Source organism: Pomacea canaliculata, linkage group LG6, assembly GCF_003073045.1.
Source record: "Pomacea canaliculata isolate SZHN2017 linkage group LG6, ASM307304v1, whole genome shotgun sequence".
Taxonomy (NCBI): domain Eukaryota; kingdom Metazoa; phylum Mollusca; class Gastropoda; order Architaenioglossa; family Ampullariidae; genus Pomacea; species Pomacea canaliculata.
Genome location: NC_037595.1, coordinates 19,329,264 through 19,352,563, shown reverse-complemented (window position 1 = coordinate 19,352,563; position 23,300 = coordinate 19,329,264). Strand labels below are relative to the sequence as shown.

General features: G+C 41.4%; 1 protein-coding gene across 1 annotated transcript in view; it reads right to left on the bottom strand.

The window, feature by feature from the left end:
• Positions 1–23,300, bottom strand: part of LOC112566921 (arginine kinase-like) — a 52,932-nt gene that overhangs the window by 7,867 nt on the left and 21,765 nt on the right. Inside the window, 6 exon segments of the mRNA XM_025243350.1 lie at positions 463–617; positions 1,785–1,929; positions 2,450–2,630; positions 3,090–3,255; positions 3,444–3,592; positions 4,785–5,053. Coding sequence (XP_025099135.1) covers positions 463–617; positions 1,785–1,929; positions 2,450–2,630; positions 3,090–3,255; positions 3,444–3,592; positions 4,785–5,053 — 1,065 coding nt within the window.

Here is a 23,300-nt window from a genome sequence, read left to right as displayed (position 1 = left end):
TTTCGACTTATTGCAAGTACTTGATTACTTAGTTTCTCCGACAAAAGTGTAACTGTTTTCAACTCTTCATGTCATGTTTGCTGCGTATCTATAAAACACAGTGCAAATCATTATAAAAGTTGAAAACAATAAATATGAGAGGAAAACCAACGAAAAGAAGTAAAAATAAAGGAACAAAAGTGCAAGTAAACAAAAGAAAGAAGAAAACAGAGGAAAGAGGAAAAACGAAGAAACCAAACGAGGGAAAAAAGAAAGGTAGGTAAATATTTTTACAAGTGAAGAAATACTTTTTTAAAAAATAGTCAAAGATGTAAAATAGCTATTAATTTAAATAAAACCTAAAAAGATGTAAAATAAATATACGAAAATAGATATACAGAAAATAAAAGGAGATAAACAAGAAACTGTTGCTATTTACGAGTGTTTACAAAAGATGAAGTGAAAAGATCAGATGTCGCCTACCTGACCGGATGCAGTCGGCGAGCGTGGCATTGTGGGAGGTTGTTTTGTCCTTCAGTCGGTCGACTACGTCCCTGGTGAGATGTTTCTTCATCAGCGACTTGCAGCTCTTGTTTTTGCTCACATGTTCGAACATCTCCTCCAGGGTCTCCGGCCGCCTGTGCGCGCGCACACCCACACGTGCATGAATACAGAGCATAGCGCTCGTATGTCTTACACCACGTGACAGGCACGCCCGACAACATTCAGACAAATACATTTACTTACGATGCTCACAAAATGTGTGTACGCAGTGAGTCGACACCAACTCATGGCTAATCAATACCAAAATTTCGGATTATGATTTATTCATTTAGAGTACTAATTGCTTAAACTTTGGGTACAATACAAACTAATTAAGGGTAAATACTGAAAGTACAGTTGAATATACGCAATTGTTATACGTAGACATAAAGTTTTCAATAGAGCATCCTCAATGCGACAACACACCTCTCAGTGATAATATATCTCTACACAACATTCATAAGCATAATATTAATTTAACAGAAGTATCGCTTCAAGAAAACTATTTTGTTGTTATGATTGTTTACAATAAATAATAAAGATGTATTGTATTGTATTAACTATATGACATTAAAGCGGTACACCGAAGAAGGACCTGGTAATCTCTTTGACTATGATACTTTGACAGATATGTCAAAGATTAGTTTGGCCTCTATATATATATACTAGATAATATAAGTAATAAAGTAGATAGAAAAGTCACATGAATGGTTTGCTTACATAGCTGATTAAACAATTGGTCCCATGCATAATATTACATTACCTATTTCAGTGTATGTACCCTTTAAAAATCAAAAATAGAATAATTAACCTTATTTTTCAGTTTTCACCAAGACAAACACGTCCTATACCCAGGTCTGGGTCACTTCCATCGTACAAGCACACCTCTATAGAGGTCAAAGATCTTAAAGCTGTATAATCATTGGAATCTTGTTGGCAATACAAAACCTGTTTTCATAGAGATAAACTTCCCTTAATTGTGAGGGCAACATCTCGGCTACCTGATCCCCAAACTTGTAATCTTACCTTCCTTCATAAGGCCAGGGCAGATGGCGCTGCACTGACTGGCGACGAGCCGGTCAGAAGAGATAAATACTTATTGTACGGGGAAACAAGGAACGCCTCGCACGGCCATTCCAAGAGTGCAGACGGTGTAGTTCAAACAGATGCATTATGGGGGATCTAGACTAAGGGTTCTCTTGTTCCCGAACGCTTTTCTTCTGTTTGGCCCCCAGATGGCGCACAAAAGCGCGTGTTCTTACCACGCCAGCTCCTTCTCCAGTTTGATGATCTCCTTGACGCCGTTGTACATCTCCGTCACGGCCTGGATCTCCGTCAGCCCCAGGCGCCGCTTGTTGGAGATGTCGTACACCCCGCCCTCGCTCTCTGTGTGCTCGCCATGAATACCTGCACGTGCAAGGTGCGCGTGAGGGAAGCTATTTTGTTATCGACACAGTCATCATTTAAGATCTTCAAACGCTAGCTGAACACTTTGAAAGCCCTGCACACCTTTTGCTTGTATAATTATTTTAGTTTTATAAGCAGCTCCACTCTGAGAAACCTTTCAACAGTAAGATGAGCGCTCGGTACCAGAAAGTACAAAATCGTAGACCTTGTAACAATGAATGCAAACCAACCCAGGCTACAATAATTTAATGACAATGTGTTCGTTGCTAAAAACAATTAAATATTGTAAGCAGCGAGAGCGAGCAAATACAGAATCTTGTGTCTAGTACCAATTAAGACAAAACACTTAACAAACAATAATTTAATGAGTGTATTCGTTGGTTGAATAAAATTTAGTATTATAAGCAGCTTTGACACTGAAGCTGATGGTAAAATGACTGTTAAGTACACAATATTATATCTGATTAGCTCGAGTAGCTTTAGATGAATATAATCCCCAGAAACAGAGTGCAGAACTTACCTCTCGCCTGAAGGTGGTATTTGTCGCAGACGGTCTTAAAGTTGGGCTGATCGGCAAGGTTGGGGATTTTGATGTGGACGGAGGCCCGAAGAGTGGTGCCGAGGTTGGTGGGGCAAAATGTCAAAAAGCCCAGGCGGTCATCGCGGGCAAAGGTCAGCTTTTCGCCAATAGTTTTGATGGCCTGATGATTGAAAATGCATAAATAGTGTGAAAAAAACACGGAAAACCGCATCAAAATAATTAGATGCCAAAGGCGCAAAAGACATCATTGCTGCTGTATTTTACATGGTTTGTTCCCAAGCCTCCTTGTTTTCGTATGGATTAAGCACTGGCGGGAACAAAACTGTACCAACACTGGTATTAACTCTCAATATTCTTCAAAAAATACCTGATCCTTTAAGACTGACCTTTAATATCCTTTCTTAACTTCCTAAATGAGGTTCATACCTGACTTACCAAACTAGTTATTAAACCAGGCTAATCACAAAATTAAAGCCTTTTTAAGGTGTTCAGGTTGGAAGCGATTGTAATATATATATAGATTTACACAATGTGGTTGATTTCATTCAAATAAATAAATGAAAGAAACTATCATTATATCTCAGCTGCAAAGACTTTTTTATTATCACAATAAGTGTACCTTAACTAGCCTGCTGTAGACAGCTCCCAGGTCGCCTCCCTTCTGCATAGAGATGACCCTCAGGTGGTCCTCCTCGTTGACCCACACCAGAAAAGTCTTGGCCTCATTGAAGAAAATCCCACGGCCTGTGGGCCAGTCGTTGTACCCGCCTGCAGCCTTTAGAAACCTGAATAAGAATAACGAGAGGATATTAGGGGAAAAAAATTATAGAAATATTCTCGTAATAAGAAAGTAGAGGAGAAAGAACAGCTGCAGGGAAGTACTAACTCAATAATCTACTCATCGACAAACGGACGTGCATACAGACGAACGGACGACAAACGAACAGAAAGGCTGCTATGTGCGCCCAATCACCTGTCACTGTCGTTGAAGAGGAAATGATCTTCTGTCAGTTTGTCCTGGGTAGCGCGGTCCATACCCGTCAGCGGGTGGTAGGTACCCTGAAGTTCATCGCTCAGACTGTTCAGCGCATCTACCGACTTCTTCTCCATCTCTTCTCTTTGCTGCAACAGTGCAGGTGAATGCTAGAGATCAAGTTTGACTTTTTGAATCATAAAGGTGGTTAAATGATACACTACTCGTGTAAACTGAAATCGTGATTGACGAGTTCATCTCCCACTGGATTTAATCTTGTCAACACAACTTTTTGGACTTCCTGACATTTGATCCTCCCATATGTCGCTGACCTGCTTTAAATCCGCTCTAAGAGAGCGATTTTTGGCTTTTTCATTCTCTCTTCTTTTCTCTGGTCCTATTAGCTGGAAGTTTAGTCAAAAAAAAGAGAGTAATATAAGGCTTATGTAACAGGATTTGTTTCGGTTCTTAAGGATTCGGACCGAATAAGCGATTCTTCCGGTTAACCGGAATGGACTGTATATGGTTTTGGCTTCACTTTTCTGTAAGTAACATCATCTAAAGTCTACTTGTACCGTGAACCGAAAGCTCGATTCTCGCAAATGTAAAAGCAAATTCAAAGCTGCATAAACGTTTAAAGTGAGTTCAGCCAAAGAGGAAATTTCAACTTGGCCGGACGCCATGCCATGAATAATTTACGTTCCTCATTCTAAAAGCGTTTAAAGAAGTTAAAACGTTTTCTTCTTAGTTTTTATTTGAGGGTAAACCACTTTATTAGGTTCATAAACAGAACAAACCAGAATGTTCACTTCTGAGTAAAAGGAAAGGAAGCTGTGTGCGAGGAAAAGAGGACAGAAGGGACGCCAGTCTAAGAACACTGAAGACAACAAGTTGAAAGAACGGCATCTGGAGACACGGTCTCCGAATAACAAGAAAAAGGTGTTCGACATCTTCATTTCAGCAGCACAGGATTTGCCCCTCAAGTCCCAACAGGGTGCAATGCAAACAAAGCAACCACCCGACAAAAAAAGAAAGAAAAGGCACGCAGACATACAGCCCTCTAAACGTGCATACTGAAGAGCTCACGCACTTGTTTACACAGACATGAACACCAACATATTTGCCACACACACATTGATTTTGGTCTTACATAGATACATAAAAATATCATGCAGGTAAAAACACGAATGCGACACAAAGAAGCAGACAATCATTTAAGGTAAAGCAAAGAAGAAAATTTTCAAATTCTACCTCTTCCCAAACAATCTAACAATTAATTTGTTTCACTTGTCCTCCAAATAAACTCTCCCCTTCTCTTTATCCTTTATTAAAAGCAATTACCTCTTTCGTCAAGATGGGAGGAAATGCATAAGTGTCGTGTGACCTTCCGACCCTGACCCTCGTGCTGACAATGATCTTGCCTTCAGGGTCAAGGTCCTCAAATTTGACTTTTTCAAGGTCTCCAAAATCTGCCGCCGGGTGATGGATGGGCTTTTTCTCCGGGATGCGATGGTAGTCTTTGATGACAGGATCAAACAGAGGGCTAAACACGCTGTAGGCTTCCGGATCACAGGCATACAGGCCGACCCCACTGTCCAGATTTTCACATCCTGCAGACAGACAAAAGAAAAGACAGTTATAAGCTTATGCGGAACTTTCTCTCCTTCCTATGGCTTACTATAATTCCAGCGTATTTTCCAAAATTACTCCCTAAAAAGGGATTTGTGTAACTTAAAAGAATGAGGTTTTGTTGAATGAAGTCAAGTTTATTTCCTGTCAGTAAACCTTGAAGTAAAATAACACCTTTATCTACGGTAACTTGGCCAATGCATTTCTCATTAAGGGTGTAGGGTAGACACCTACAGTCACTAGCTTCTGTTGTTTCTTCATCCCGAGGCCTTATAATGCTTAGTATGCTTTGGAAAAGCATGATAATAACTCAATGAGTCCCTGTGTCTAGTTGCCATGGAGTAGCCCACCTGTTATCATACTTATCAGAAAGCCACAAGAACAATGCTGCTCTCTTTCACCGCTGTAGAATTAGAAGAACGTGGTTTTGTTGAATGTGGTTAAATGTCTTTGAAAACAAACAGTCTTATGTTGTCATTAGTGACAGCAATGGCGGTCATAACAGTGCAAACAAAAAAAGAAGGGACGTAACTCTAGTGAAGTGAACCAAACAACTTATCAGAAGGTAAATAATGGTAGAAAATCAAGAATGCCAATTAAGAAATAAGAACAGACAGACTGAAAGACAAACTACGCGGAAATCTTTAATAGGTTTCTGAAAATACATGATCCTTTGTCGTCCAAACTCAGTTACTCTAAATACATTGGAGGTGTTCGTAGATACACATTTACTCTCTCAGGCTATTTTCGCAAATTTGTCATAATACTCAAGTGAGATATCTATACTGACTTTTTGTCCACATGGAATACTTTACACAATCTGTGCATTTTGTTCTTCAAGCAGCGTGTACTCTTCATGGTTTTCGCTTCATTCTCCACTTCTGACAGTGCCCCCTTAAAAAGTCGGTCGTGGAAAGTTTATCAGGTACAAGAGTTCGAAAAGCTGTAAACGCTGGTTCGGTTGAGAGAAAAGAAAGGGGAAGAAAAAAAGGGGGAAGGTAGGAAATGGTATGAGGATGAGGAAGGGAACGAGAGAAAGTAGGAATGCAGAGAAGCACGGTGCGGCTGGGAGCTGGCCTGACAGGTGACACTCCACAAACCATCAGCGCTAATAATTGTTAACAAAGCGCACACTCTCCAGCACAGAGCTCGGTCTCATGCACACGAGGCTAGCTAGCCTTATTACTACACAGGTCGGTACTCACTGCTTTCTGTAACTCCACAATCAAATTACCCAGTAGTTGCGCAGACCACCATTTCTTTTGCCACTCCATCTCTCACTTTTCCCCCTTTCGTCATCATACCCCTCCTCACATCATCTGCTGCCAAGGCTTCTGCTGAGTGCGATACGATATAGCTAAGGTCAAATCGTAAAACGTTCCCCAGAGCCTAGAGGCTGAAAGGGCAACGGAACGTGAGTGGTTCAACGTCTCTAGGGGAGGCCGCGTGGAAGCACTCTTTCCGCCACTGTCACTGTCCTTGATAAATCAGGTATTAATTTTCTGTTAAAAAGCACTTATACTGCCTGGGGAGTGTGACAGACACGTGTTGAGCATTGTCTCCAACAATCGACCTTTTGCTCCACATTCGACCGCTCATACCAGCAGACTATGAGTCCTCCTATGATTTCTGTTATAATTTATATAATCAAATCACGTACAATGTCATAATATACAGGATATATATATATATATCTCATAATGTATAATTAAATAATTTTACATAAAATTAGAATATAACAAAAGTTTATGACACCTCAATATAAAAGTTAAAGGAAGTTTTTAGAGCTAATAAAAGAATGACACTTTACAGACCGAACCATCCACATCCTGTCAACCTCGTTCAAAACAAAAACAAACAAAAAAAAGTGATCCCTCCCCAACATTCATAATTCATTTTTTTCACTGCGTGTTAATAGATTCCGAGGTTTTCTTACAAACAACAAATCTCCGGGCGCTGACAACAATGACATCAAGGGTCAACCTGTTTGGCAGTTTCTTAATTTCGCCTTCATCCTCCCTGTCTGTCACCTGTCCGCCTACCCTGTCCCAGTAGACCAAAGCATGGCTGAAGAGCTTCTGGTGTCGCCAGGATGCTCTGGGCGGACAGGATCACACTGATGCACCGCTACAAGCCCACTGACGATACACTGGTCGTATCGAGCGGTCGCACGGATACAAGAAAGGAAACAAAAAGTTTTGTTTCTAAGGAAACCTTAAATTTACCAATAAAGAGGAAAGATGAACAGCGACACAACAGAAAGCACATTAAAATATCACGTGACAAGTAGACATAGCATTAGGACATCAGCAAAAATGACAATAACTTGTTTATTTATCATACTGGCACGTGCATCCCCATCCGGTGCTGAGGAAACCTGCCCAAGAACCTCACGTTCGTGTTGCCGGGTGACTGGGGGGCGTATATAACGATGAACCAGTCACCGGGAAAATGCCCGGATTACACTCGTGCTGGTGCCTCGTGTGCATGTCACGCGGGGGGAGGGGAGACTATCGATCGCTGGCGTATGAAGGGTTAAAACCAAGTTCAGCTTCGCGGAATCACTTACAGAGAGGGTGTTGTAGGAGGACGGCTAAACAAACTAAGCAGTTGGATTCAGGACTTAAATATGAAAAACAGAGATATAAAAGAGGATTTTGGGTAAGGAGAAAATCATCTTTTACTGAAAGTCAACAATAAACAATAAAGTTTCCATCACCGCAAAGTATATAAACAAGAAAAGCTTCATGCCTAAGAGAAGATTTGAACCATACAACATCATATCCTCGCTGTATTGGCGTCAAGCATTTGAGTGCTGTACCTTCAGGACCGCCAAAGGAAGACAGACAAGAAATGGCTAGAGGGGCAGGAGGAAGAAATAGTGGTGATGTCCACAGCACAGTATCCAAGCACCAGCCTTTCTCGGATTTTCATAGCAAAAGCTTATCGTATCTGTAGTTCTAGGATGCGGAACACATTACACTACACATATATAACAATTTATAATATACTGCAATCTATAAATCCTCTGATACATGTTAATATATATATAGATAGATAAAAAGACAGAAAGATATTTGATACAACTGTCAGTCCATACAAACTTCCCTAAAAATGCAATAAAACAACTTTCATCCTCAATGACCCTCAACAACACTTGTCTGTCGCAAAGAACTACTACTATCACCATCAGCCTCCTACAACTCTTGTCATCTTCACACAGCTACTGTCACTCCATACAGTTGTCACTGAGCTGTTGCAGCTCTCGTGTAGCTGTGTTCCAGGCTCTGTTGTCCGCTTACGAAAAAAATAGTGAAATGAAGGGGAATGAGCGGAATAAATTGTCCTCCAGCGCTGCTGGTTTGGGGGTGAATATTGGGGGATGTTGGGCAACATGGTCAGCAGCAGCAGCAGCAGGTCTTTCCAGCGGCAAAATCAATACACGGGGGGAGGCTGGGCGGCCTCGTGCTGACGACGGATTTCCTACAAGGGAAAAATATGGAGGGGGAGCCATTATTTTTAGCTATTCCCACTACCCTTCCATGATCTGAAACTGAAGAAAACACTTATTTTGACCAGAGGTCAACATGTCCTCACCAAAAAGTCAGAAAAGGAAAAAAAATGAAATTCTGAAAAAATCTTGTAGCCCGTGCTTTTGCAGTATTTGGTGGTGCACACATTTCGCAAGTTTCAACAGTCTGTTGATGCTGCAGAGAGACAGATATCGTGATCTGGTGATGCTGCTAAAAGACAGAGAGAGGCCTGATGGTGCCGCTAGTAAAACCCTCGTGACCTGGTGTGCCGCCTAATGCCATGGCGGTAGAAGGCGCTGCATGAAGACGGACACCGGTGGCTGGTGGTGCCACTAAAATAAAGGGTTGATTGATTGTAGTCTTACATTAAGACCAGAGTGTGCAGACTGACAGGACTGGCAAGAAGCAGACGAGGCAAGGTATTTGGAAACCTCCACTGACCCTGAGGATTTCTTTCACTTGCATGCAAGCCACGCCTTCTGCTAGCAGCTAGAACAAGATGGCACGGAAAAGATGGGATGCTAAATGTAAAAAAAGGTTAATGGTTAAGTCTGAGAAGGCAAAGAGACTTGGTAGCTCTCTTTATTAAGTTAAAAGCATGTGCGTGATTAATAAATAATATTCTTTTCCATGTTATTCGATTGATGGAAGGGAGAGTACACACATCGACACAGACAGATAAACGGCCAGATGAATGACAAGCATTGTGTTAACTAAAACGCAAACAACAAAAGTCAACGTGTAGTTTCACTGAGAGGTCTACTGTGACAAGTCATGACCAGGTATGACCTGACACTATACCACATCATGCCATCATTTGTAGATTTCCACTAAAATTAAATGTTGAAGATGGTCTCGTCCAAGTCATCGGAGCGCAGAGCTCAACGAGCGCAGGACGTGGGGATAACCAAATGGAGGCTATTGTTAGCATCCCTCAGCGTGCGTCTGAATATTCCATGTGCTGTTTAGCTTCTTTTTTTTTTTTTGGAGACCATCGTGCATGAATAACTCCATGATCATCACACTTTTATTGCCATTCTGTTCATGGTAATGTTTTAGGCAAAAAAGAGAAAAAAAAAAAAAGAACAAAAAATGTTTTTACCTAAATTTAGGGAAAGAATACTTTGCATCATGTTTCACCCAGTCTGCAGAAAATATATTGCACCGTAGTAGAGCTTTAAAATTCCTTTATTTACCTGCGTGGTTTAGCTGGATAGTTTTCGTGTTTCTCATTCCATTCGGTTGTTTTTGTAGGTCAAGTCTTAAACCTTTCCTTTTCTTGATGTGAGTAATCAGGCATGGTAAGGAATGTACCTGTGAATTAACAGTGCACGTGACCACAAGAGACAAGTACCAGGACTGAACCCCCGTCTACTCTGCCAGCACGTGCCGGGGTTTATAGAAGACTGTTTCCTTCAGCCATTAACTCTTCTCAACCACGTGAAATGCAGTGTTTTTAAATGTACTGTTGAAATCTTGGTTTCAAAGAGTTTACCAGAAGCCAAAACTATTTTCAAAAACGAGGTAAATAATTAAAAAGAAGAAAGGAAGATGTACGTCTACAAAGGAAAGTGATTTCACGTGACCTTACTCGAGAACAGCAACATCCGACAGGGAAAAGGTTAACGGCATGATGGAGGAGGGTAACAAAGCTGCCTCCCTACTCGCTCATGCCTTGACTAAGTTCCTCCCTTTGTGAATTTAGCACAAAAATCTGCGGGGGATGGCCCCTGTAATCAATGGGGACAGGCGCCTCCAGTCTGTAACAGAGCCTCGCGCGTATTTCTCTGTTTCTGATGGCTGGCAAAGAACCACTTACTCACATTTTTATGGACGCACATCTCCCTCCTGGATATTCTTGTTTATGCCCCTCCATTTTGCTTTAGGAAGCAGCTGAGTGTCTAACACAATGTGGAGCTAGGCAGACATTGCAAAAACTCCAGAGTTCTTTCACATGGAATTTCAACAATGTAGGGAACGCACGACTTCGCTCGTTACAGATTCTTGTTGTATGTAACATGCTGTGTATTATGTCTTGCTTTTGGTCAGTCTCAAGAAGCTGAGGGTTTTTTTGCGAGTGCACATTTCCAGGCTAATGACAGAAACATTAACAGACTAATGAGCAATGAGTTAGTGAGAAATGCTTATCTGAAATGCAGATGGTTACCCAAAGGAATTCTAGTATTTCTGAACTCGGTCGTGAAAAGTATTTCCACTGTAGACACCAGACTTGATACTTGCATTATCTATTGAGTAGATCATGTGTGGACAATGGGGGAGTAAACCCAGTAAGCGGCCCCCTTCCTGTTATTCACATAGACATAGATGTTGATCAGGTCAAAGCTGTCTCTCGTGCAACTAAAAGAAGTAAGCAGTGTTCAGACATTCGCTAGCTATGTAAATAAACGAGAAGGTTTGTGCCGGATCCTCAAACCTTTGACTGCTTTTAACAGACTAACATCCTCCGATGGCTTCTAGGATGGAGAGAACCCCACAAGCGCATCTTTGAGCTTCTGTGCAGAGCACACCTGGAAAGAAGGGATGCTACAGACAGGGTATGGTTGTTCACTGCCAGCCTGAGGGAAATATGTCTTGGTTGTGAGATTTTTACTTTCCTTGATCATCTGAACTTGCCTCATGTTAAACAAAAATGTGTGGCATTTGACATCGCTTACACGCAAAGTGTTCATTCACACACACACACACACAGACATGAATAAGCGCGGACGCACACACACGCACACACCCCTCGCAAATAATTCTCCAATATCTCTACCCCACTTCCATGAACGATAAAAATGACAAAGATTAGGGTTTTAGGGATATTTTAGTAAAACAATTTTTTTATGCTTGACCGTTTGTGTGTGCGTTCTAAAGGTCCAGTTAGTGTGCATAAGATTTCAGTTTGCAAACAAAACTAGAAACTGAAACACAACATAGGATGCCAGGGGCGGGATGTCACGGGAGGTTGCTAACTGCAAACTGAATGATCGAGCGTTGGTCGAGTTGTCAGCTGAGTAACTCAGTGCTTGGCACTCCACTACCTCACTAGAGTCGAGGTGTTTGGGATTTCTACAGGCAAAATCCTGTTATCTCTTGGGTTTTTCGAGTTTTTTAAACTTTTACAATAAAAGACGAAATGGTGCAGCTCAACATTATTAAGCATAACGAGACAAAGGGAATGGCTTCCGAAAGTTTATCTAAACAACATTTAATCAAAGTGACACGAGTTTATTCACCTGGTACACGTCTGTTCTGGAGGAAAGCATTCGCGATGTTGTTTTCTCTGTAATCTGTCTGTTACGCTTTATCTTTCTTCTGTATCTTTAGGTGTCTTCCTCACAATCTCAAACCTCTCTTACTTTCTTTTTTTCTTTCTTTGTCTTTATTTCTTGTATCCGCTCTTTATCTCTCTCGTTTTCTCTATTTTCTTCCCCTCTTGTTCACCTTGTCTTTTTTCTATTTCTTTCTCTCCTCTTTTATTTGTTTCCCCCTTCTTCGTTATCTCCTTCTTTTTTTTTTTTCTTCTTCTTCTGTATCCTTATTATGTATTTAATGAGCCAAAAGGCTGCATGAATATTCACGTGGTATTAGACACATGACGGAAGAAAGGTTTTTTTCAATACACATAACAGAGTAGGTTATCACATTATATGATATCTCTTCGTCATCAGAGTTGGTTCCTAATAGCCTGCTGTCTAAAAATCCTCTTTCTCTCCTTGCGTGGCCTCTCAGAAACCTAGAAAATTGCTCCACATCAGAAGCAGCAGCCTCCCGCATTTATCGCCGGCCTTATCTAAGCCTCTCCAACTTGTCAGAAGCACACCTGTGTAGAATCTTCTCTGCACCTGACATTGTGTAGTGTGGGGACATAGCATCCGCCTCCTGTGGTTGTCGTTCAGACTGTTATGTGCATCTTAACACTTTTGTCTACAACGGTTTGATATGGCCACTCGCTTCCCGAGACTATGTTGTGTTTTAGGGTGGAGTGCGAGTATGATGGTTATAAATACTGACGACAGCATGCATGTAGTTCAGAGAACGATAGAAATCCGAACAGAAACCGTATCCCATACACCGCACCCCTTTCTCCCAAAAAGAAAAGATGAAGAGAAGCAGCTTTCCGAATAGCATAAAGAAAAGGTTACTAAGGTCAGGTAAAACGAGTGTTTCCAAACAGTCCTGGTGCTCATTGTGAAAGGAAATGCAGAGAGAAACTGATAAACTGGTTTAATTTTTTATGTTACATCTGATACCTGGAAAGGACAAGCAGCTTCATCGGTCGCGCGACTGGCGTCGAAGGACAAAGGTCATGCAAACCGAGTGTCTAAATAGCGCGAGGTCATGGCATGTCAAAGTCAAGGCCAATAGTTTATACTAATCCAAGTGTTGAAAAAAACGTGTTTACGATTTACGACTGTGATGTTGCTCTCTTGCCCCGCATTGTCAACACCTCCTCCTCCTACGCACTTGCAACCTTTGACAGTCAAACATCCTCAAACTTTACCTGACATTTTCAAACTGTCCTTTGAAGCCTGTCAGGCCAGGAAGACAAAGCTGTGTCCCTCTGTCCTTGCGTCTTCATTCTATCATTTGTTGTTGTTGTATTGTCCATTTAACTCCTTACGAAAATACGGTAACAAGAATGTAATTTCAAAAAAACAATTAGTGAGAATAATAACCGAAAAGTGCATTGAGAAATTAACTACGGGAAGTGCTCTTTCCTTCCCTCTTATTCATTTCTTGTCTTCGTATCTTTGCATCTTGCTCCTGAGTCCTTGTTTCATTCGATCTGATCTTTGTAGCGTTCTCTCTTTTCTATTGTATGCCTTCACCCAGACTCCATTTCCCACCCATTACCCTTTCTCCTCGGCTCTCCAAACTCTTGTTTCTCATAGCAACAATCCCAACAGAGGCCACCAACACAATACTCCAGCACTCTATGCACTATGAACAAAGAGCCATTTTTATTTTCTTGTATTCATTGCAATATACAAAAATTGTTTCCACTTCTTGCAAGATTCTGTATTGTTACTAATTTAGCTTCTGTGGCTGTATTCCTAAACACGTCTCACCGCCAACTTCAATCACCGATATAACCTGACACATCAAACTCCAACCTCCAGCAATACCGTAGCCACAACCTCACATGGCTTGCATATCTCCCCAAGAGAAAGATTTGAAAACATTCTACCCTAACCAAAATACAAAATACTTTTTGCCTCTGCAGCCAAGGGGTACAAAGGGGGAAAATAACATTTACAGATGTCTTGCGGCAGTTATGTGCCAGAAGTTATATAAGTATGGGTTCTGCTCTTTGTAGGCAGATACAGGTTCTCGACATATTTTAAGTTTAGTTGATAACCTAGCTGTCACAGGAAAAGGCACTGTGCCTATGTAATAATGTGTGTGGTCTTGTATATACACTCCTGTGTTTCTACATGACAAAAAGTATCACATATCAGTTAAAACTAAAGCGAGCATTAATTTATCAGAAAATGATGCTAGTCGGGAAAAAATCTAAACGTGTGAAGGTCCTAGTAAGCAGGACATTTGTCTGTCCAGGACGACTAACTGGAATAATCTGAAATAATACTCATCGACTTTTTTTCTCTCTCACCATTTTCTCTCTCATTGATACTGCTGCTATAATCTTGTGGTGTTTTTAAGAATAGCTATTACAGAAGAAGAAGAAGAAGAAGAAGAAGAAGAAGAAGAAGAAGAAGAAGAAGAAGAACAACAACAACAACAACAAGAAGAACAAGAAGAACAAGAAGAACAAGAAAAACAAGAAACAAGAACAAGAAGAACAAGAAAGAAGAACAAGAAGAAGTAAAGTCGGAGTCGAGATACGAACCTAAGACACCCGATTCTGATTGTAGCAAGAAGCACGATGATGTCAGGTAAAAGTAAATTATCGTGATGGCAGATTAGGTACAAATACTAGACCTAAACAGTGTTGCAGACAAGCTTTGCCAGGAAGCAGTCCTAAGCCTCTATTACTAATCGCCTCCATCCCACCGACCTCCATCATGGAGGCCACAGCAAGGTTCTTGTTTTTGGCGCTGGGAGGACCAGTAGTGAGACTGCTGATCAATAAGGTCTATACACACAGGATTTGGTGACAATGGAGGCGTCTGGCGGCTCACAGGATCGAAACTGTAATCCATGTTGCCTGCCCCTACCTTTCGTGGTTGCTCGAGCATTTTATTTTTAGAAGCAGACGTCATATGAACTCTGAACAGTCTAACAATACATGCAAGTTCTCCTAGGACAGGGTGGGCAATTAATTTTCCCAAGGGGCAACATGAGAAATTGAGATGGTTTTAGAGGGCCGGACTAATATAGTTAACTCAGTTTTACCCAATACTGTATACATAGTATATATACTGGCGGGCAGGCCAGCGGGCGGGCCGGTCAGAGATAGGAGGCGGGCCGGATCCGGCCCGCAGGCCGGCCTTTGCTCAGGTCTGTCCTAGGAGCTCAGCAGAGTACACAGTGACACTTAAATTTTATTATAGATATTATTTTTTTCAATCGTGGTTAAATGCACTCTAAAAGCAATAATTCTCCACAAATAAGGTTTGGGCATTTTTCTTCACAACTAGTTTTGTGCACAATACGAAGGGTGGATGAGTTGATGCGGAAGAAGGGTGCTGTTGTGGACAGAATTGCGATGTGTCTCAAAGATCAATGTGTGGAGCACTGAATACCAGTGAAAACACGAGTCTGTGCCCGCCATTGTTGCTGCACGTTCTCCCGGGATTTGTGCTACCCACAGCTACGACCACACTTTGGAAAGCCAGGCTCCTGCCAGGTTTTTTTCTGAGTTGCCTGCACGGTTTTTATGTTTGTGAGTTCCATTAATGGAAAACGAAAGTGACAAAAACCCTGTAGTGTTTAATACCTTTACTACTTTATAAGACCTTTATTTATTCTGTTTATTTATGGTGTAGTTGTTTTTAACTACTGAAGGCGAGGTCAAAGCGCCATACATAAATGTGCATTCACCCGCATAGGTAAACACCATTGCACTTTACGAATTAACTATCCCTCACACACACACACACGTGTGCACACACACACACGCACACACGCGTACACACACACCCCCCTATAGGATGAAAAAAGTAATGGACAGCATGGAGAACAGTGAAATCCACCGACAGTCACCTTCACCTGAAGAGAAAGGTGTACCAAAACCGAGATCCAAACCAATGGCATTCTATTTTCACTTCCATGCTAACGAGTGTTTTAACAACTACTCGGCTCGATTGTGTAGCGAGACATTTCTGTGATATGTAACAACAAACATTTTTATGGAAATAATTCTTGTTTTTTGTATGTTTGTGCGTTAACCACAATAACAGAAATTTTTTTTAAAATTATTGACTATCAAAGTACATTGGCGGAAGATTAATGGTGTAAATAAGCACATGGAATTAGACGATTGAACCCTGGCATTCCACTTGTGTAATCTCCTTTGCTGCTGACTTCATGGTTAAGCACGTGACCAGCTATTTCAGTGCACGTGACACGTGCAAGGATGGCTGAATTGCTGTTTCAGTTTCTGACCAGGCTTATCACACCATTCCTTCCGTGCCACTGGAACGGTAGCACTAACTGGCTGAATAAACACCAACAGCAGTAACTGTCTCCCTGTCTCCGATTCATGAACAGGTCACTCTAGCCATGATTTACCTCCCTTGGCTCTGCTGCTAGCTCTAGACATGGCTCCTCAAGTCGAGCGATGAGGGTCACTCGGAAATTAGCCACAGGGTGAAATATTTAGCCTTTCTTTGTTCCTGACATCTTTTCCCTTCAGTTTTGCCTGGTTTATCATCAGAGGAGATTAGCTTTATGAATTCTGTCAGAACCAAGCGACAACGAATAATGATAATAATAGATAGATAATAATGTAAGCTCCTTTCAAAAATTTTGCTCAGAGCGCTTTACATAAATCATACATAGACTACGAGAAGGACAGGATGAGAGAGATAGAGAGAAAAATAAATACAGGAAAGGTGGAAAGAAATAGAAATACCAGAGATAACGAAGTGACAAGATCAAAGTGTGAAGAGAGATAAAGAAAAAGAAGATATGAAAAGTAAAAGGAGCGAAATTGGGAAGAACAAGGCGAAGAGTGAAAAAGACAGAAAGATAGAGGAAAGAAAATAAGAGAGAGATAAAAAACAGATTAGGATAGAAGGATGAAGAAAAACTCAACGAAAAGAAAGGAAGATAAAAAGAGGGTGAAGAATGAAGAATATACCAAGGAGTAAACACAATGCGCACAAACGTCGACAAAATGTAAACATGTATAAACATGTATAAACAGTTGCTGACGAGAAGCACCCTAAGATCCGCGCACCCGGGAATGCGGGTCGCAAGGGGAGGTAAATTTACCTGCATTACCACAACCTAAATGTCTTGACTTGCCTAAATACCGAATAAATTTGGCGGGCCAGGAAAGTCCTCCATTTTGACTCAAGGAATAGAAGGAGGCATGAATGGGGTGAGAGGGAAGTTGAGGGGAGAGGGGCTTACAAGTGTCTTTTATATTCGTGCGGGCGAATGAGCTCAAGAGGCTGCTGGGAATGCACTTAGACTCTTCCAGAAGCGATGCTGACAGGTTGTGGTGCAAAGACACCGACCGATGAGGTAAGCTTCTGAAAAAGTTTTAGCTTCACTCAGCAACTGCGCATAAGAGAACAGGCCTTTTGCTATCCATGCATTAATATACAGTATAATATATATATAAAATGAGGTATATGGGGGATACACTGGTCTTATTTTCAACAGTCTTTATTTGAACTGCAATGGTGAATAGCTGGAACATAGTTGTAAGGTGCGTTGTTGGCGATCTCAATGAAGCTTAACACCTAAAAATATCAGTTTTAGGGAAATAGGGAGGCTGTGAAGATGTTCAAATTTTGGCAACATAGAATTAAAGATGATAAAAATGTTTAAATGTAGAATAGATATTAGGTTTTTCATTCTCACAACCGGGCCTGTACAAGTGATTATACAGAAATTACCTGTACAAATGTCAGTGTTTCATCGAGACTTTCCCGAGTGCCTGATGATGAAATTCTGACATGATGGCGGCCTGAATCGTCTAGGAGACAAAACGGACAACAGGGTGGACATGTTTAATGATGAAAGGCGAGCTACAATGGGCAGGAAGATTGTAAAATCCGTCTTCCAGCGCAAATATAATCCTCCCAAATAAAGAATGACACGACCAAGATCAACACCTAAGCAATAAATGGCTGAGATCGTCTTGAGACCAATGTTTAAGTGCAGTTCAAACTTTCACATGCTTCTTCCAGGATGTGTCGAACAACTCAAACTCCACCAAGTCGTAGTGTCAAGACATACGCGAAGTCACGTGACACTTGGAACAAGTCTGATTGGCGGGCTTTCTTATAACATCTCTTTACGAGATGGACAAAAAACAGCTTGGAAGCCTGGCAGAACGAGCATCACTTGCAATGGGTGTGTCCAACCATCGTTGCAAAAGCAATGTAATTGTACTTTGATAAAATGACACCTAGCTGCGAGACATCAACGGTTTTTCCTCGAGAATTTAGGTCAAAGATGAGAGATGAAGATAAAGATGTATATCGAGGTGAATTATATCTCATCCGTAAGGCGTTCGGCGGTCAGGAAAAGCGGCCAGAATTGTCATAACAAGCTCAAGGAAGGCATAAACATGTGAGACATTTCTATTCCTTGCATGGAATCAATATTTCGTGCTTTCTTCCAAGACTGCTACTTACAAAGTAAACCTCACTCACTGTAGTCACATATTCACTCCCTTCCTTCAGGAGGCTACACTACAAATCCGTTGTAAGGACGAGAACCCCTGCATGCAGTTGTTTACTTTAAAAACCAGGGACCGTGGCTTTTTTATGGGAATGATGGTAGGTAGATAAGCAGCATCAACAACTATTAAACGTGTGTTTACCTTTGAAGCTGGCAGTGGTCGGTGACAGCCAGGTGCGACTGATGCACACCTGTGTGTAAGAAAAGTAAAGGGAAAGAACATAGCAGTATAGACAGTCTCAGGTTTGAAAGTTTACTGGAACTAGTGACTGTACAGGTCCGCTGCTCTACCACATGGGTGGCTAATTCATTAGGGTAGCTGAAAATGGCTGGTAAAAAGGTTGGGTTCTACATTCTAAATGGAAGACCACTTATATTTCACAGCTGGTGATTGACTATTTCCAACTTTAATTGCATTTGTTTGTATTTTAACTACAGAGATTGTAGATAGTAATTCACACGCGTCCAACAAACATCAAAATAATAAAATAATTATTTTGTAAACGTCCAGGAGAGAACAACAAGACTGGGCAAGGTACTATCATCAAGTTTCTTCAGACAATATAAATTAAACAGACTTTACTTTAAACAAAATAGGTTCTCACTCAAAACAGGTGAATTTTTCTCTTTTTTTCCTTCTTTATATATTTTTTTCTATATTTCTTTTTCTCAGTACAAAATCGTCAGCAAGTCTCGTACAAGAGATCACGTGACCCATCTGCTAAGCTCCACCTGGTGTATAACTGATGTAAAAGCGCATTGGTGCCTTGCTGCTGCCTGCACTGGACTAGTCAGATGATATCTGCGATAAAGCTGCAAGGAATGCAGAAGCTTAAAGCTTACTGTCCTCGTTATCAGACTGCTGACACAGCAGGCACAGGTAGAACGATTGATGGCTGTTGTGCTGTGTATACTTGCACAACACAACCTGTGATGATGGTTAGAAAAGGTAAGCAGGGGAGCGGGCAGCGGTGTCCGATCCTTGTAGTGTTTTGCCAGCATCTTGCGGATCGAAACCCGTGTGAGGCAGCACATGCCTTTTTACATTACCAGCGCAATGTCCTAAACAAAGTTACCAGGGTGGGTCCAGGGTTTCTACGCTTTCAGGTAGCTGTAAGTGAAGCCAGCAGCAAGAACTGTAAACAACTGCTGCTTCCGTTTACAATACAGCGCTGGCAAGTGTCACCTGCAAGGAAGAGAAAGCAACCGTTGCCATAGTAACTGTTCATTAAGCTGGTAGTGTGATGGGCTTAACCATGGAGTAAACACTTTCACTCTCAGAATAGAGGGATGACACAGTGTGCCATAAGTGCGCATGCATTCTTCCACACCAGTCATGCAAGTGCTTTATTCTAACACACCATGCACCCGGATTGTTGTAAGCATACAAACACACCCCACACCTCGAGTGATACAAACACACCCACCACAAACACACCGAGTGTTAGGACAAATTGTATAAACACTCCGAAGAGGTCTGTGATTAATAAACCACATTGTGGAAGGTGGGTAGGTGGACATCAATAACCGATGAGTTTATACTTGACTTTTAATTGTTTACACAATCAGATGAAACATCGATGACAAATAGAGCAGGGTTATTTATTAGTTGTCGTTACTGAAGAATGAATAAATGAGAAAAAACTGGCCTTGAAAACTGAAGTCTTCATCACAAAAAACCGCTTTAGCTACAGTTGTATACTTGCACAATCACATTTTTGTCTCGAAAAAATACAAAAAAAACCCAAAAAACATCCGAACTTGTTTTATTCAGAATCTTGCTATCCAGAAGGGATGTACAGAAAAAGCGTGGAGTGTCTTTCATTCTCAGTATCACTCGGCGGTTACATTTCAGTTTAAACATTTGTCTCTGCTCTGTGTGAAAGATGTTTCAAGTGTGCAGGTGAGGCCGTGATCGCTCTGCACTTGTTACCGCCCACCTTACAGGATTTAAAAAAACAAAAAAAAACCAACTGATCCGATGTGCGCAGTGATACTGTCTGGTGTTTACCAAAAAACAGACATATATAGCCTTAAGACCTGTTTCGCAAAAAGACGCGAAGTGGTTTAGAACCTAGACCCCCCCTCAACCTTACCTGTGCGTTTGTAAGGTTGTACAGGTAAGTTTTTTTTATTAAATACTTTTTTGTACACAATCGTTGAAGCTCTATGCGTTGCACATTTCTGCGTCCTTCGAAGAAAAAAATAACAAGCTATGACACATCAGGTAAAACTTGCAAAACATCCACAGAAAACAGGATAAAATGATCGTGGATTACAGGAGAAAAAATCTTGCGCAAGTTGCGAGTAAAGGATCTTGAAACCATACATAAACACGCAGACACACACATTGCGCCTTTTTCTCCGGTATATTAGGCTAAAAGATATTTAAAACGAGGTCCTAATAACAAAAACAAACGACAGGCGCAGAACAGCACACCTCGGCTCTTTACTCCTTCCTCCTGATGATGTTTAGATGCTGCTAGCTCCCACCCATCCACCCTTCTCCCACCCCGCCTCCCACGTTCCCCACCCACTGCTCACAACACACAGACCCTCCACTATCAAAATGTAATCCACAAAGCTATTTTAAGCAAAGTTGTTTTTTTTTTGAAAGAAAGAACCGGCGCAGATTTCTCCCCTCGTCTGTCTGTGTGCTGTGGAGTCTGAGACCCGATGTGTTGGTTGTTTGTGGGGCGGTTTCTGCTGGGGGACCAGACAGCAGCCGCGCCTGTAAATCCTGCCAGGTAAAGCTTACGATCCAGGTAAGGCGCGCGACTGGAAGAAAACTTTGCACGACCCAGCCAGGGCTGAGAGAGAGATAAGAAAAAAAAAATAGGGGATCTAACTCCTTAAAAGCAGTAAACATGGCGCGGGGTAGAGGCGCACGATCGTGCTGACTGGCTCAAGAAGCGAATTAACACAAACACGCGCTTCTGCAGGATGCTAGATGGCGCTGCGGAGATGCTGCGTGCGGTGCATTAGCTGTTATTACCTGCCGCCAGGTAAATACTCCTATAGCCTGCTGGCACTGTACTGCAGCACGGGTGGCGCACACCCATGACGTCATGGTGCAAAGGTCAGTACGTGTGACTGCGACATCGCACGTGACCAGTGAACAATGCAAAGTAAAGTACAATAGACAAAACAGTTCAGTGCATTCGACAGGATGAACATTGTATGTAGTACAGGAGATGGAACTGGACAGTACAATAAGTTCAATGCAATCGGCGTCGGAAGTGACCAATGAAAACCGTAGAATTGTTTAGTTGAAGCACGTGACTACTGAAAAAGTGTAGTAATGTATAGTAGACAAACAGACCAACACACAGTGTAAAACACACTAATATTATTCCGCAGAGCACCAAGACACGTATGGTGCAGTGTAGCAGACAAAAGGATAGAAGATAGCGGACAAAACAACAGACACGGTCCTTATTTGAGAAAAAAGACAAAAGACTTTGAATTTATGCACAAACGGTAAACTGAAAATTGACCCTACAGTCAGGCAAACTACATGAGATCGCTCACCCGTGAAAATTCTACCCGTAAAAATTGGTTGCTGCAGGCAGTCCAATAGCACTCACTGCAGACTGGAGGAAACAATAATGAACAGGTGCTTATTTCTCTCTCTCTCTCTCTCTTTCTCTCTTTCTCTCACACACACACAGGGTTTTCCTAGCTAGCTCAAAGATGAGGGTTTAGTTGTATACACGAGGTGTCATTGTAAAACCTCCGAAGAGCTACAGAGGCTGAGAGTTAAGGCCATTGCTTGAATCTGATAAGTAATGTTAGCATCTCACAACTGGCATGCTGCAGTGTTATCTCTGAGCATCCCCGCTCGCGATGGAGGAAGAGGATTGTTTGTACATTTTACACAGGTAATCCTGATTCCGTTGCTGCGTGTCTTTCCATGGCACCCCTGCTGTTCCTCTTCATCAGATTGCGCAAACATCGATGATTTGAAGATGAAGCATCAAAATCCTGTTGGATATATATGAGTCTGCATGCATGTGCGTGCATATATATATATAGTTTGTATGAAGACATTGTCAGCGCATGTTCATCCTCTTCCCATCTTGTTTTCTCGATTCTTTTTTCAGATTCCTAATCTCGGTATCTCCTGAAGTGATGCCGGAATCTTTGGTCAACTAGGAACAGACCATCAGCTGATAACTGTGATAATACCGTACCAACACATGGGCAGTCACAGAAATGGTATATGACATACTATATGTCATCTTCTTCGCAAACGTCAAAGGCACGACGGGATTTGAACCGGCAATTATGAGTTGTTACATTCTTCGACAACGTCATAAACTTTAATTAATTTTGATCGCAACTTGCTATCCCATGAACCTGAGGATTAAGTAATCCGAAAATGTTTAATTCTGCATTATTCTGGGGCTAACACCGCTCGGCACAAGACTTTCAATTGAAGTAAAATTTCAAATTAAAAAAGTGCGTAAACTACTGACATTATGGCGTTTTTATCTCTGATGTACCTTGTTGTTCAGATAATAATAATTAATTTCTTTCCAGAGACAACATCTTAGGTTTATTTTCAAACTTGAATGCCATGTTTCTCAAGATTTAATATTCACTACTCATCACCGTTATCGTCAAGGTAGTCCCATAGCCATATGTCACTGGGAAGGAGAATCCGAAAGTGTTATATATACATAGAGAGGGAACAATTGTGTCGTGAGCAATAATAATAACACTTTTACTGACTAAAGGGTTTGATGGTCAGACAATAATGTATGACACGGTCCGTGAAGCAAGAAAAACTGTTTACACAGCAACAGACATGTTGTAGGATGTACAAACACAGCAAACCGAATAACCATTAAATATAATAATAGAA